This window comes from Vitis riparia, unplaced genomic scaffold (assembly GCF_004353265.1).
Source record: "Vitis riparia cultivar Riparia Gloire de Montpellier isolate 1030 unplaced genomic scaffold, EGFV_Vit.rip_1.0 scaffold750_pilon_pilon, whole genome shotgun sequence".
Taxonomy (NCBI): Eukaryota; Viridiplantae; Streptophyta; class Magnoliopsida; order Vitales; family Vitaceae; genus Vitis; species Vitis riparia.
In genome coordinates, this window is record NW_023269767.1 from 23,768 (window position 1) to 38,416 (window position 14,649).

Below are 14,649 nucleotides of genomic sequence, written 5' to 3' on the forward strand. Positions count from 1 at the left end.
ATCCACATGTTCATTTGTAGAATGGCTAGGGTCCCTCTTGTAGTTCAAGATTGTATCCAAACGCGGCCAAGGTCCACTACCCCTTAGTACTTTCCTAGTTCTCCTCAATCGTACCATTTTGCACCTGACCAAAAGAATTTAATTTAATTTTAATGAGTAACATATACTCATACTTTAATTAAATATTTGAACAAATGAAATTTGAATTAAAAACACACAATTATAAAAACAGAATGTCTTTTATTGTCCCTCAATTTTTTATTATTATTTTATGCACAAGTCAACATTCATAATTTCAAATAAACAATATAACACTAATAAATGGTATTTTATATCATATCAAGGTACTTTATTTGAGATTTAGGTTCGAATCCATGTTGCATTATTATTTCTAACACTAAAAGGTTCAAAAGTCTAAAATTTTATTACATTTTAAATGAAAAATAAAATTAATTTATATAATATATTTTATTTGAGATTTAGGTTCAAATCCATGTTGCATTATTATTTCTAACACTCAAAAATCTAGAATTTTATTATATTTTAAATGAAAAATAAAATTAATTTATATAAAATATTTTATTTGATATTTAATTTCTAAAATTTTATTAAAAATATGTGATAACATTTCTTTTTATTAACATTAATGTATTTAAATAATTAAAATTATTAATAATTTATCTTATCAAATTAATTTTAATTCATAAAATATCGGTAATAAAATTCGAAAGTTCAATTTATATAAAATATTTTATTTGAGATTTAGGTTCAAATCCATGTTGTATTATTATTTCTAACACTCAAAAGTCTAGAATTTTATTATATTTTAAATGAAAAATAAAATTAATTTATATAAAATATTTTATTTGATATTTAATTTCTAAAATTTTATTAAAAATATGTGATAACAATTTTTTCTATTTACATTAATGTATTTAAATAATTAAAATTTTTAATAATTTATCTTATCAAATTAATTTTAATTCATAAAATATCAGTAATAAAATTCGAAAGTTCAATGGTAAAGATTTAATCAAAATGTAAATGGATAATTACTAATGGTAATGATTTAAACAAAATATAAATGGATAATTACTAATGGTAATGATTTAATCAAAATATAAATGGATAATTATTAATTATTTATATACAAAGATAAATTCCTAAAATGCCCTATTTTAATTGTCTCTCGCACTCGGGCTGGGCGTCAAGAAGGTCTCTTCTCACTCCAGACCGAGAATCCCTAAAAAACCTCCATACCAAGAATGCCTAAAAAGGCTCCAGCTCCAGCCACTCTCAATCCACGCAGGTACTAATCTAATCATGTTATCATTTTTTGTTTTCAATGCCCATTTGATTCTCAACAAAATCCATCCCCCATTTTTGGATCTGTTTGAGGGGTTTTTTTGCTTTTGTGCCATTGGATATAAATTTCATGAACCCTAAATCCATGATTTTTTAGCCAGGTTGAAAAACACAACCTTTGCCTGCAAATCATGACCAGATTACCAAATAGTATCTTTTGTTTTTTTAAAAAAAATTGGATAGATTTTGTATTCTTGTGCGCGGCCTGGACCGATAGGAAATATAGGGAAATTTCCCAAAAAAACTCGGTAAAAATAAAATTTTACTGATATTTTTGAATCGGTCAAAATATCATGTTTGTGCGTGGCTTGGACTGGTAGGAAATATCGGGAAATTTTCCAAAAACTCGGTAAAAATATAGTCTTTCTCAGAATTGCCGGAAATTTTTGACATTTCAATCACTACCATATAACATAAGATGATTGAAGTACCTGTTCTAGGAGAGTTGCCTGCAGGGGAGTTCTTTTCTTGCTAATTTCTCCTCTCTCTGATTTCTCCTTCAAAATCCCCAGTCAGCTCACTCTTTCTGTAAATATTCATTTCACCCGAAAATTCCATCTCCACACCCTCAAATTCCTGAAGCTTAACTCTCTAAAATCCGGGAAAGTTGTAATGCCCATCAAACTAATAGCTCACCTCTCCGAAAATAGGCGTCAAGTGTAATACCCATCAGATAAATTTTTGTCTTTAGACAAGATTAAGCAAGATAGAAGCGGGAAAGCAGGTGACCGGCAACTTGCTTTTATTTTTTTATATATTTTTAAATTTTTTTAAAATATATAAACCAATTGGACGGTCCAGATTGAACCATTTTCATCCAATGGTCAAGATTGTTTTATGGGTAGGTACCGAAGTGGTACTGTAGAATTTTCCTTGGTTATGTCATGACCAAGAGAAAACCATGTGAACAAGCACCACGTGTACCCCTGAACTAACGACTCCATTCTTCAAGTACTCCTCAGCCTTGGGCACATGCCCTGAAGCAAAACCATTTTGCCTCTACTATAAATGCATTGCATAAACTCGCCCACCGTTGAAATAATGGATCCGTTAAATGCGGTTCCATTTGTGACTCCCAAAAACATTTCAATGTCCATTTTGATGGGAAATTTGGTCAGAGGGTAAATGATAATTTGGTTAGAGTATATCATGCCTTTCAATAATTGTTACAGGTTTTGGTTGGTGAATCCATGAGAGTTTTGCCACATATCTTCATGCAGTCTTGACGTTGCTCCAAATAAGAATTACCAATTTGGTGGAACTTAATTTATATAAGCATATCAATGGATTAACTCCATTGTGAAGAGAGTGAGCTCATCTAGCGGCCCTTAAATATAAAAAACGTCATCATAATGTAGATTAGAGAGATGGTTTTTGTGAGCTCAATTCTTTGCTCTGACAACCCTGGATCTGGGAGGATTGCCACGAGCCACATATGCCATTTCAGTGTTTGGTCTCTTGTAAACTTCACTCATTAGCCAAACCTAGCTCTTTCCAACTAAGACAAAGACTTATATTAGACGTCAGGATCATTATCTTGTATGAAATGAAATAAATAAGGCCCTGAATCATTTTTCAAACTTACTTGGAAATTTGAAGTGTCTCTGGTTGTATATATGGACTGAACCATATGGAAATCCAAGTTAATTTGTTAGTTCTTACAGGTTATTTCTCAATTCATTTGTGCCCTAGAAATCGGTAGAGGAGTTTATGGCCATGAACCTTACCAAGCTCTTATGATGGGGATGCTCCAATGTATGCCTAACAACTGTAACTTAATGGCATCAAGATGTTGCAACCATCATGTATTAAGGAATTGGCTGCTGAAGTTTCCAGCTTCCTCAAACTTAATGATTCAAAAAGAAGTAGCCGAGTTATTTTTGGAGATGCATCCAAAATGATGATAAACGATAAAGCAATTTTGCTTTGTTTGAAATTCAAAATGGAAGATGCCAATTTATTTCAAATGTTTATTATGTTGCAAACTTTAAAAACAATAAACTATGTTTGGGTCAACACTTAAAAAAAGACTGATATTTACATAAAAGATTAAAATTGTTCAATAAGATATCAATATGCTAATTTTATTGCAAATTATGTGTCCATAACAAGAATCAGAATGTTCTTGTTGAACATTCAAAAGTAAGAAAAAATGTAAAGGATTTTGATTTGCAGGAACTCACAATATCATTTATTTATCAAATTGTTCTCTCAATTAAAGTATATGGAACAAAACACTATAAAAAATATTGGAATGGGAGGAGCAAAATTTTTACATTTGAGAGCATTTGAAAGCATTCCATAAGTTCATGTGTCATGGTAAAAGCAACCAAAGTTAGATGACAATAGTAAAAAGTATATTTTCCATAAGTTACAAGTTGTACAATCAAAGTGATGGAAAAATTATTATTAATGATCTATCAAGTTTAATCAAGGAAAAAATGAGATTAGGATATCCAAGAAGATAACTATGTTACTCCTTTAAGCTTTGAACAAGAAGAAAAAAATAAGTGAAGACTTATAAAAGGTCACTATCACCTTCATTTATGAACATGAAGTTCGAGTATCATCTTCAGTAATTGGAAAGCTCAAGTTAAGGGACACAATGCTCAAGAGTCTACAAAATTATAAGATAACAAAAAATCATTTTGATTTTTGCTTTATTTTATTATTATTAGTTTTTTTGCAAGTTATGAATTAATCAATAGATTTTAAGGGGGTAATGCAATATTAAAAAAATAAAAAGGAACGAAAAGATATTATACATGATGAAATAAAAACAGTGAGGAAAAATGACACATTGAAGTTAAAATATCTTCTGATGAGGGAAAAAGACAACTATTCAAGGCAAACAAGAAATCAAAAGAAGTAAAAATGTATAAAACAAGATTGATGGTTAAAGGCTATAAACAACAATAAAACATTGGCTATGACAAGATATTTGCTCCTACGAACTATATGATTAACAATCTCTTTAATAGATTAAAATAATTGAAAAAAAATTGACAAATGGATGTAAAATCAATTTTTTTAATGAGCATCTTAAAAGAAAAAATATATGTAGAATAACATATGAGTTGTGAAGTAAAATGCATAAGAACAAGGTTTTAGAATTGAAAAAAAAGTAAAATAACAAACATCAAGAGTATGAAATACTAAATTTGACAAATATTTTAAAGAGAATAATTTTATTAAATCTTCATAAAAAGATCTTTATATTAAGGTCAATGAAAAAAGTGATATGTTACTTGTTTGTTTATATGTGAATGATCTTATTTTCACTTAAAATAATCTAATTCGGGCTCATGTTATACAATATTGCATTGAAGTGAAACAAATTGAAAAAAGTTTTTTTATTTATTTTAAATGATGCAAATTTTTTTAAAGAACTTCAACAATTCATATGCAATCCAATAAACAATCTAATAGAATGTAAAGTATTAAAAATATCAAAATATAAAGAAAGAGAAAAGATAGAACCAACACGATATACAAGCTTAATGGGAAGTCTTTGCTCCTTGACTTGTACAAGGTTGTATATTTGATTTGGAGTTGGACTTGTTAGCTATTATATGTAGGGATGACAACAGAGCGGGTTTGGGATGGGTCGCCCCCATCCCAACCCCAGCTCATTTATCTAAAATAATTTTCATTCTCGTCCCATTTAAAAAATTAAATGGGACATGTATAAGAAATTCTCATACCCTCCCCGCTCAGCTTCCTTTAACTTTATTTTTATTTTTATTTTTATTTTTTAAAATTTTAAATGACATTCAAATAAATATGTTTTATAAATAATTAAATTATTATATTTTTTGTAACTTATTTTATTAAAAAAATATTTTATTATTATCTATATATTAAAAATAGTAAAATAAAATTAATTTAATTTAACTTAAAAATTAATTTTATATATAATCGGGGTAGGACGGGTACTTAAAAAACTCATCCCATTGTCATCCCTAATATATGGAAGCGCTAATAGTGACTATTAGAAGAATTTTTCATTGTAGCAAAGGTATATTTGATTATAACTTATTTTGTTCATCTTTTGGTAATTTTAAGCTTGTTAGATATAACAATAATCATGGAGGTGGAGAGTTAAATTATTGAAATAGTACTGTGTTTTATGTCTTTTAATTTATGGGAGAAATTTCTTTCACTTGGAACTCAAATAAGTAATTTATTATAACATTTTTAATTTATGAAGTGAAATTTATTTTGGCAACATCATGTATTTTTTATGCAATTTGACTAAAAAGAAATTATTGATGGAGCTTTACTTACCACAAAAAGAACCGGTGAAAACATATGTGGACAAAAAATTGACGTTTGCATTGTAAAAAAAAATCCATTGTTTTATGATTGAAGTAAGTACATGAATACAAAATATTATTTTATTAGAGAATATATTATAAAAAAGAAGTACAATTGAAATTTATAAAGTTTCAAGATTAAAATATTTTGAAGTTTGAATATTTTAAAAGATTATGCATTCTACTTAAAGTTACAAATCAAGTTTAATGGGTATGGTGGAAAGTGACATGAATTTTAAAAATTTTTAAATTTAAATTTGATTTAATGTATAAAAGTCAATTAAAATACTTCTTTTTTTTTTAATTACATCGTAATAGATTTTGTTTTTGTGTTTAAGTAATTTAGCCCTATCTCTCCAACAAACTAGAAGAATGCAGCAAGCATAGAAGAGATGGGATCATGAGAGAAGCCCGTTGAGAATGCTTATTACCCAGGAGTGAGGAGAGAGAAGTAATAAAGTTTGTGTGGCTCATACGAGGAATAGAGTTCATTGAATTTGATGTTGTAAAGCATTTAGAGAAAGCTTTACATGTTTGAAATGTAGGCTGCATCTTCACTCTTTTTCTTCCTCTTACCTTTTTTTCTTACTCATGCACTTATCTTCTCCAAGTGGGGAAAGTTTCTCTAGCGTGTTTCACGTTTATGTGTGGAAGCAGCATGATTTGAGGTCACTTTTGACTTAAACCTCATCCCAATAAGAAGCTGCACAAGTTTTGAAATATGTCCACACTGGGTTGGCCATGTATTGATGACAATGATATCTTGTTTGATATTCCAACTCCGGTCCCTCTTCTTTTTAATGCTTTTAATTGAAAGGAAAATGTTATGGTATATTAGTTGTAGATACGTACGGAATAAGGGATTCGGACTAATCAATATGTGGAATAAGATCTAGTTTGAAAATGTGCATGCAATACCACTTAAGTAATAATATTTTTTTTTGATAGGTATTAAAAAATACACTTTGATATTATAGCTAGAATCTAATTGAAAACAATCAAGTGATTAGTTTTTTTACCAATATTCATGACTAGTGTTAGCGTAAACAGAATCATTACCACAGAGGTACAAAAGTCTAATATTAAGTCAAAAAGAAATGCAACTTAATTTGCGATGCACCAACATTAATTTTGGTTGAGAGAACATGTGAATGAATCTTAGAATGATTTTTCTTATCATGAATTAATTGGGTCTCCGTCGATAGATCATATGTGCCACACAATTCCCTGTCACTATCTCAAGTGATTCCAACATCGATCATCACCATCAGAAATGAAAATTCACATGGGCCGCTATTAGCCCCTACACTGATAGCTTCTCTATTCACGGACCCCCATATTTCTTGACATAGACTTGCAGAGACTAGATAACCACTTGAAGCCACTAAATAGTTTGCTTTTGGTTGTTTCTGGGAGGGTGAAACAAATATAAAGATTTTCTGAAAGAACTGTGCAAGATGTAGAACCAAAATATATATTTCGCTGAATGATTGGTCATGCTTAAATTTTATACATTTATTCTATCATTTCATTTCACTGATGTTGGATCTAAAGAAACTAAACAAACCAGTTTTCACATGCATAGTGAATTTATTTTTATTAACTCATCATTTGATCAAGGGGCATATGCTTGAATTCGAGTTCATCATGCAAGGATTCAAATTCCTTTTTATATGTGTATTTCCAGAACCCTACTAAGCTTGTCATTTGGCATGATCATATGAGCCTGCTTTAGATCAAATGCCTAAGAAAAGTCCTTTGTCTCCTAGAGGTGATGGACAGGTCAACACAGAATAGTATGGCTTCACGTTGTTAGAGTACATGATATACAATGTGGGTTTAAGTCTTATAAGTTTAAGTTTTTAAAAAGATTTGATAGTTTTAATATCATATCAGAGTTTTGTTTGGTGGCTAGTAGAACTTTTCTCCCACTCAAGATCAACTCCTTAACCCCAATTGGTTCTGATTGCTTAGCACTATATGAACATCTCATGCAATAAGGGATGACTCAAACTTGGGCTAGAAAGGGCCACGTCGAAGTACTTCAAAATCACATGTTTTCGTGATTTTGGGGAGCATTTCAAGTTTTTATCACATGGCTGCAATTATGATTTCGTGACGGAAAAGAAAACGTTGAATAGCACGTGTACATCCAAGTGGACCAGATGCATGTGGTAGTTTGGAATCATTTGCAAAAGGAATCCAAACCAAAGGATTTTCTTGTCTAGAGAACTTGCTTAGGCAGTGGAAACGGAAATGACTTGCAGGTAAATTTATTCAATATAATTGCACTGAGGCCATGAGTATCTCCAATGGGATGCAAAAGAGGATGCTGTTCTTGTAGGAAGAGTGTAAATTTCACTACATCAAAGCGTATCTCCAATAGGCTGAGGCAAAAATTTCACTCATTTATTTTTTGAGTGTTTCTGTATGGTAGATTCTCAAGGAGCAAGGACTTCATATGCTCCTCAAGGCCAGGAAGGCACTGTTGGTCATCATAACTATACATCAAAGGGACCATTCTTGCAATATTGAGGGAGCCTTTTGTAAAAGAAGTTGAAAATGGATTTGGAGAGAGGCATTCCTTGTTGAGGCGCTTCCACATATCTGAAATCATATGGGCTACGATCTGTCTTGCATTTTCAACTGAAGAGCCTCGGTGTTCCTTCAAGTAGCACTCTACATAGGACCCATCATGCCCGTCTTGATTCTCATCCTGTCAATTTATTCAACTTAGGGTGGTTCTGTGAAACCAAACATTATGACATACCACTTCAAAACATCAATCAGGCCAACACTACATTTAACTTTTAAGGCCACCTCAAAATAACTTTTTATAAACCAAACATGAAAAATTGTAGACATAGATTAATTAATAACCTGCATGTGGTTGGCATTTACCTTGGCGCTTCCGAGGTCATCCCAAAGACGAAGAATTGTTGCTGTAGAAGATATAATGCCTGGAAAGTCATCCACAAGATCTACATTTTCCTTGGTTATGCCATGACCCAATAGAAAAAACAAGTGAACTAGCACCACATGTACCCCTGAACTAACGGCCCCATTCTTCAAGTACTCCTCAGCCTTTGGCACATGCCCAGAAGCAAACCATTTTGCCTCTACTAGAAATGCGTTGCATAAACTCGCCCACTGCAGCAATGGGGGATCTGTTAAGCGTGCTACATTTGTAATCCCACTGAAACCCATACAAAAATGTTTTGAATATTACCGCCTTCCGTAGAGAGCCCACTGGGTTCCACTTATGCTCCTTGTGGACCTTGGTACTGATCTCATTCGTGATGTCATCAAGAGTCTTGAAACACATCTTCATGTACTCTGGAAGCTCTTTGAAAGCAGACAAATCCCATCTATATACAATAATTAATGACACAAATTAGTGGAACTATGTATATATATACACACACATACACACCCATTAGCGAATCAATGAATTAGTCCATTTCTACCTATTAACAGCTTCTGTGAACAGAGTGAGTTCATCAAGGGTTCCACCAACATCAAAAATGTCATCTATTATGTAGATTAGAGAGATAGGTTTTGTGAGCTCAATCCTTTGCTCTGACAACCTTGGATCTGGGATGATTGCCATTGGCCACATGTACCATTTCAGTGGTTGGTCTCTTGCAAACTTCAACTCCTCGGTCAAACTTAGGTCCTTCCACCATCTAATAATTAATATGGCAAATATTAGTTAGAGATCAAAGTGTCTTAAGAATATATAACAAGAAAGTAAATATAATCACAATGCAATTTTTCAAACAGACTTAGAAATTTGAAGCATCTCCTTTTGATGCACGGATTTAACCATATTGAAATCTATTTTTGCTAATTCTTGCAATGCATTTATCCATCCATTTGTGCCCTGGAAATCAGTAAGGAAGTTTTTGGTCATGAACCGTGCCAAGCTCTTGTGATGGGGATGCTCCAATGTATTCTTAACAACTGCAGCTTGATGATGATCAAGATGTTGCAAACATGCATTAAGGAGTAGACTGCTGAAATTTCCGGCTTCCTCAAGTATATCTTCTCCTATACTTAGCTGAGAAGCTTCATACAAACCCATCAATCCTCTGATGTCTGTGCGTAGGTTTTGTTTAAACTTCCCCTCCTTGTTCTTGAAGTTATTCAACACATCTATCCATGCACATTAACCAGTAAATTCACTTTCAGAAACAAACGACTCTTGATAAATGTCGGTAAGGTTAATTAAAAAAGAAAAAAGAAAAAAAAAAGAAAAAGAAACCACCTGCGGGCACAGTGTAACCTTCTTGTCTCAATAGGCGAAAGCGGAGTGCAACCTCATAAAGATCCTCATCACAATCACCATGAATGCTAGATTTCATATACTGCTTCTGCAGAACTGCTTCAATCTCCTCTTCGAAGTGATGATCAATGCCTAGGCGTTGTATGGCATCAATCATCATCATGCTTTCCATTGCATCTTCTCCTAGTTTGCTGAATACATGCTTAACTTCCTTTAACTTTTGTGCATGTTCATTGTAGAAATCATCCTGTAAAGTTAGGAAATTAGAAAGTTAGAAAATGCATGGCATAATAAGAACTATAAAATAATGGAAAGCAGTAAGGCAATCTTAACAGTAAAACTGCCAAGTTCAGGTGAATGGTTATCTTTCTTTAAGGGGATAGAGACCAAGGTGTGATCGTGTGCAATACTCCATTTGTGCGTATTAGGCATAGGCACAATTCTGGTGAAGTTAGTCTTGCCTATTTCTCTGAATTTGTTTGGGCCAACTGCAGGAATGGACCAAGCATAAAAGCCACAAGAACAGGCCATTAGGAGTAATAATAAATTATTAAATTAAAGAGAAGAGGGCCCGCAACCAGATTGAGGATGAATCAAGTAGTGAGGCTTGTAGTTTTGCTATAACAATGGACTGAATTTATAGACAAGGAGCCTTGGAGTCTTGCTTGTTGCTTTTTACACCATGCGAAGCTTTTCTCATGACAAATAGAAATTTTTTATATTAAGAATGCATTTTACAGTATTTTTAAAGAGCTTTGAAAGAGAAATAGCAAAATTTAAAAATCAATTTTAAAAAAGAATTACAAAATCACTTTAATGCTTGCCAAGGAGATATTTAATTGGTGGTTCTTCCAAAAGAAAAATACTTCAAAAGAAAGCCCTTTTATTAAAAATATTTTTTTTAAAATATTGTCAAATGCATACCAAGATAATAGTCATTGTCAAATTTTAGAAGCACTTAATGATGCCCAAGTTATCATTCAATAAAATACATACGAATTATCAAATTAAAAAAAAATCAAAATATCAAATAAATTTAAATATTATAAAAAAGAATTACGAAAACATCCAAAGTATGTAACTTTTAAGAAAATAATAGGAATAAATTACTTCAAATATAATTTTTAATAATTTTAGAAACTTTTTAGCAAAGATAATCCTAAAATTTTTTCAAAGAATTCAATAATTTTTCTAATAAATTTTAATATATATTTCCAAATAATTAAATATAAATTAATTGAAAATTATTTTTTACTAAAAATTTATCCATAATATCATTAAAATTTTAAATAAAATATAAGTGATTAATCAGACTTTGATTATTGTTAAGATTTCTTATTGATGCATGTTGTCTCTTATAATTTAAACTAAATACAAATTTTCTTAAAATGTTAAAAGTTTTCAAAATTAAAACCTAAAAAATCCAACATTAATTAATAAAAAATTAATATAATAATTGCATGGAAAAATAAAAATAAGAACAAAAAATAAGTTATATATACTAAATGGATTTTGTGAAAGCTTTAATTTTAATTTTAATTTTTTTAAAATTAATTATCCAACGACCTTTTTTTTATTATTTAATTTTAGCAATCATTGACACGGCGACTATGGGTAGCCATATTTTCATGTACTCAGCTACTTTAAATCATGGGAGAATTGTGTTTTGGGCCCAGCTGGGCCCAAAAATTGATAAAAGATCCTCATAAGTTTCATATTTAAGCCCAACACCTAAAGAAAGTCTACAAATTGAAAAGAAGGATATGAAACATTTAATTTTCCAAAAATGCCCTTTATTGTCAAAAAGAAAAAGAAAACAACTAACTTCCCACTCTCTTTCATTTTTTTTTCCCTCTCTCTTTCATCATTCACCTTATCTTTTTCTCTCACATATTAATAGGTGGGACATGTAAATTAATTCTTTTCTAGAAAGGTGTTACTATTTTCATCAATTATTTTTCTCCCAAAAACCATGCCTAATAAATTAAATATTGGTAATCAATGGTTGAAAAGGATTATTACTATATTTTTAAAGTAAATTTTTTTTTAAATACCTCATAAAATATTTTTTTTTAAACTTACAAAATATATAATAAATAATTTTTAAACACCTTAAAAAATATTATTATTATTTTTTTATCCAATATATATATAAATATCTTTAAAGTTGTAGACAATTATTTGAATATTTTCTCTATTTTTTGGACAATACATTGAAATTATTTTAATATATTATTTTGTAACATGATCATCTTTTAACTAATGGTGACAATTAATTTTTAATTGAATAATGTATTATAACTTAATAATTTGAAAAATATTCAAATGCCTTTTTAAATCTAAAATAGATGTGGACTTGACATGTTTTAAATTATTAAAGCATGATGTCATTAAGTCAAGCAAATGTATCATATTAAGAGATGTGTATGTAAATTATATCATAATTTTCTCTTTTTTTATTTTTTTTCCTCGTACATGATATCTTTTGTATAAAGTTTTGTATATGAAAAATAATAAAATCTTTTGTTATGTAAAGAGGTATAACAACACATTAAAATTGAAAAGATAATATAATGGAATACAAATTAGATGAAAATCACTTTAAATAAGGATATAATAGAAAACATATAAATGTAAGAAAAAACAAGTTTAGATGAAATTTAAAATAAAAAATCAAAGAAAATAAATTAAAAGTAATAATATAAAAATCGTAGAATCTTTAAAACTATAATTACAACAAAAAAATTATTTTAAATTAACTTGATAATTTAAATTAATGATTTTTTATAAAAAAATTACAAATGTTACAAAGATAATTTTTTATCCTTTTTAATTCTATTTAAATATGATTTTTTTAATATCTGCTAACATTATGTTTATAAAGGTAAAATAGTAAAAATATATATTTCATTCGGTTTACTTGTAATAAACATTTTAAATGTGATTAATTTTAATTTTATTTCCTATGTTTTAATTTTGGTAGAGAAGATCTAAATGACATAGTTTGGTAAAAAAATATTCATAATTTTTCCTTAACAATTATTATATGTTGTTTATATTGTCTTAAGTTATTTGAAACAATGACATTAATGTGTTATCCATTTATATTAATTTGATTTCACAAAAAAAAAAAAGGTAATACCTAAATATTATGGTTAATTTTCCTTTATATAGGATGTAAATGTAGTAAGAAAAATTTTTGTTAAAACTACTTAAATGAAATATGCAATTACAAATTTTGGATGATGAAATTAAAATTTAAAATTAAAACGATTTTTAGGTGAAGGAATGTGTGGGGGAAAAGTGTTCAATCCTTAGGTGACAAGAAAAAAAAAAGTTCAGAATTGATTAAAATCTTGCATAAAAGATAACCTTGTACATCCTTGTATAATTAGTACATTTACCCCATACAGTTAGTACATTGCCTTACACAATGAGTGAAATACTCTTTTATAGTTAGTGTAACACCCTTATATAATAGTGCAAATTTCATAAACAATTTATGGGTAACAAAAAAAATAAAGAAATGATTCAAAATCGACTAAAATCTTTCACAAATGGTAGCCTTGTACACCCTTGTACACTTAGTATATTTCCCTTGTACACTTAATACATTTCCCTTGTACAATTAGTGTAACATCATTGTACAATGGTGCAATATATCCCTCTTAAGTTATGTGTCCACGTAGATATATTAATCTTATTTCTAATGGTTTGGCTAACAAAATGGTGGATGAATTATGATTAAATTTTTTTCCCCAAACATTATTACTAAGAAAAGTATCGAAATTTTCATGTGAAAGTTAAATAAATTGCATGACGTAGGTATGCAATCTATGGGTGACAAGGAAAATGAAAAAGTGATTCAAAATCGATTAAATTTTTTTATAGATGGTAGTCTTGTATACCCTTGTACAGTTAGTACAATTTCCTTGTACACTTAGTACATTTCCCTTGTACAATTAGTATAATACCATTGTACAATATATCTATCCTAAGTAATATGTCCATGTAGGTGTGTTAACCATATTTCTAATGGTTTAACTAATAAAAAGATGGATGAATTAGGGTTATTTTTTTTTTTTTTTTCCCAAACATCATTATTGGGGAAAGTATCGGAATTTTCATATGGGAATTAAATAAAGTGCATGACATGAGTATACAATTTGTGGGTGACAAGAAAAATAAAGGAGTGGTTCAAAATAGATTGAAATCTTTTATAAATGGTAATCTTATACACTGCTTGTACACTTAGTACATTTCCCTTATACAGTTAGTAAATACTCTTGTATAGTGACACAAATTTCATATTCCCGTAGTGCATATATGCCTATATTTGTATTAAACATGATTCTAGTAGTTTGATTAAAAAAATGATGAAAAATTTCAATCCAATTTTTTTATGAACATATTACATTTTTGTGAAAAAAATATACAATTGACCAATTCCTTTATTTAATTGTGAACATATTATATTTTAAAAATAAAAAAGAATAATTAATAAATGAAATTTAATTCTTTTTGTTATCTTAGTATTAAACAAGGTCTTCAATTTTCATTTTTAAAAATATTTTTCATTTTTTTAATTAAATGTATTTTCAAAAAGAGACAATATAGAAAATAAAAATAATTTTTAAAAATAAAAAAAAATAATAAAAACTAGAAAAAATATTTTAAAACCAA

The 14,649-nt window shown here is 29.3% G+C and overlaps 1 protein-coding gene across 3 annotated transcripts; it reads right to left on the reverse strand.

The window, feature by feature from the left end:
* Positions 1-7,926: 7,926 nt before the first annotated feature.
* Positions 7,927-10,558, reverse strand: LOC117910459 ((3S,6E)-nerolidol synthase 1-like). Of its 3 annotated transcripts, none has more exons than XM_034824536.1 (7): positions 10,354-10,558; positions 9,949-10,213; positions 9,467-9,836; positions 9,149-9,367; positions 8,911-9,049; positions 8,562-8,831; positions 7,927-8,397 (listed from the first exon to the last, which is right to left on the reverse strand). In XM_034824536.1, the coding sequence occupies exons 1-7, from the start codon at positions 10,495-10,497 to the stop codon at positions 8,083-8,085; spliced, it is 1,722 nt and encodes a 573-aa protein (XP_034680427.1). In that variant the 5' UTR covers positions 10,498-10,558; the 3' UTR covers positions 7,927-8,082. The 3 variants fall into 3 exon arrangements, with proteins under 3 accessions (XP_034680427.1, XP_034680426.1, XP_034680425.1); XM_034824535.1 differs by having other exon boundaries at positions 8,583-8,831; positions 10,300-10,558; XM_034824534.1 differs by having other exon boundaries at positions 10,300-10,558.
* Positions 10,559-14,649: the final 4,091 nt, after the last annotated feature.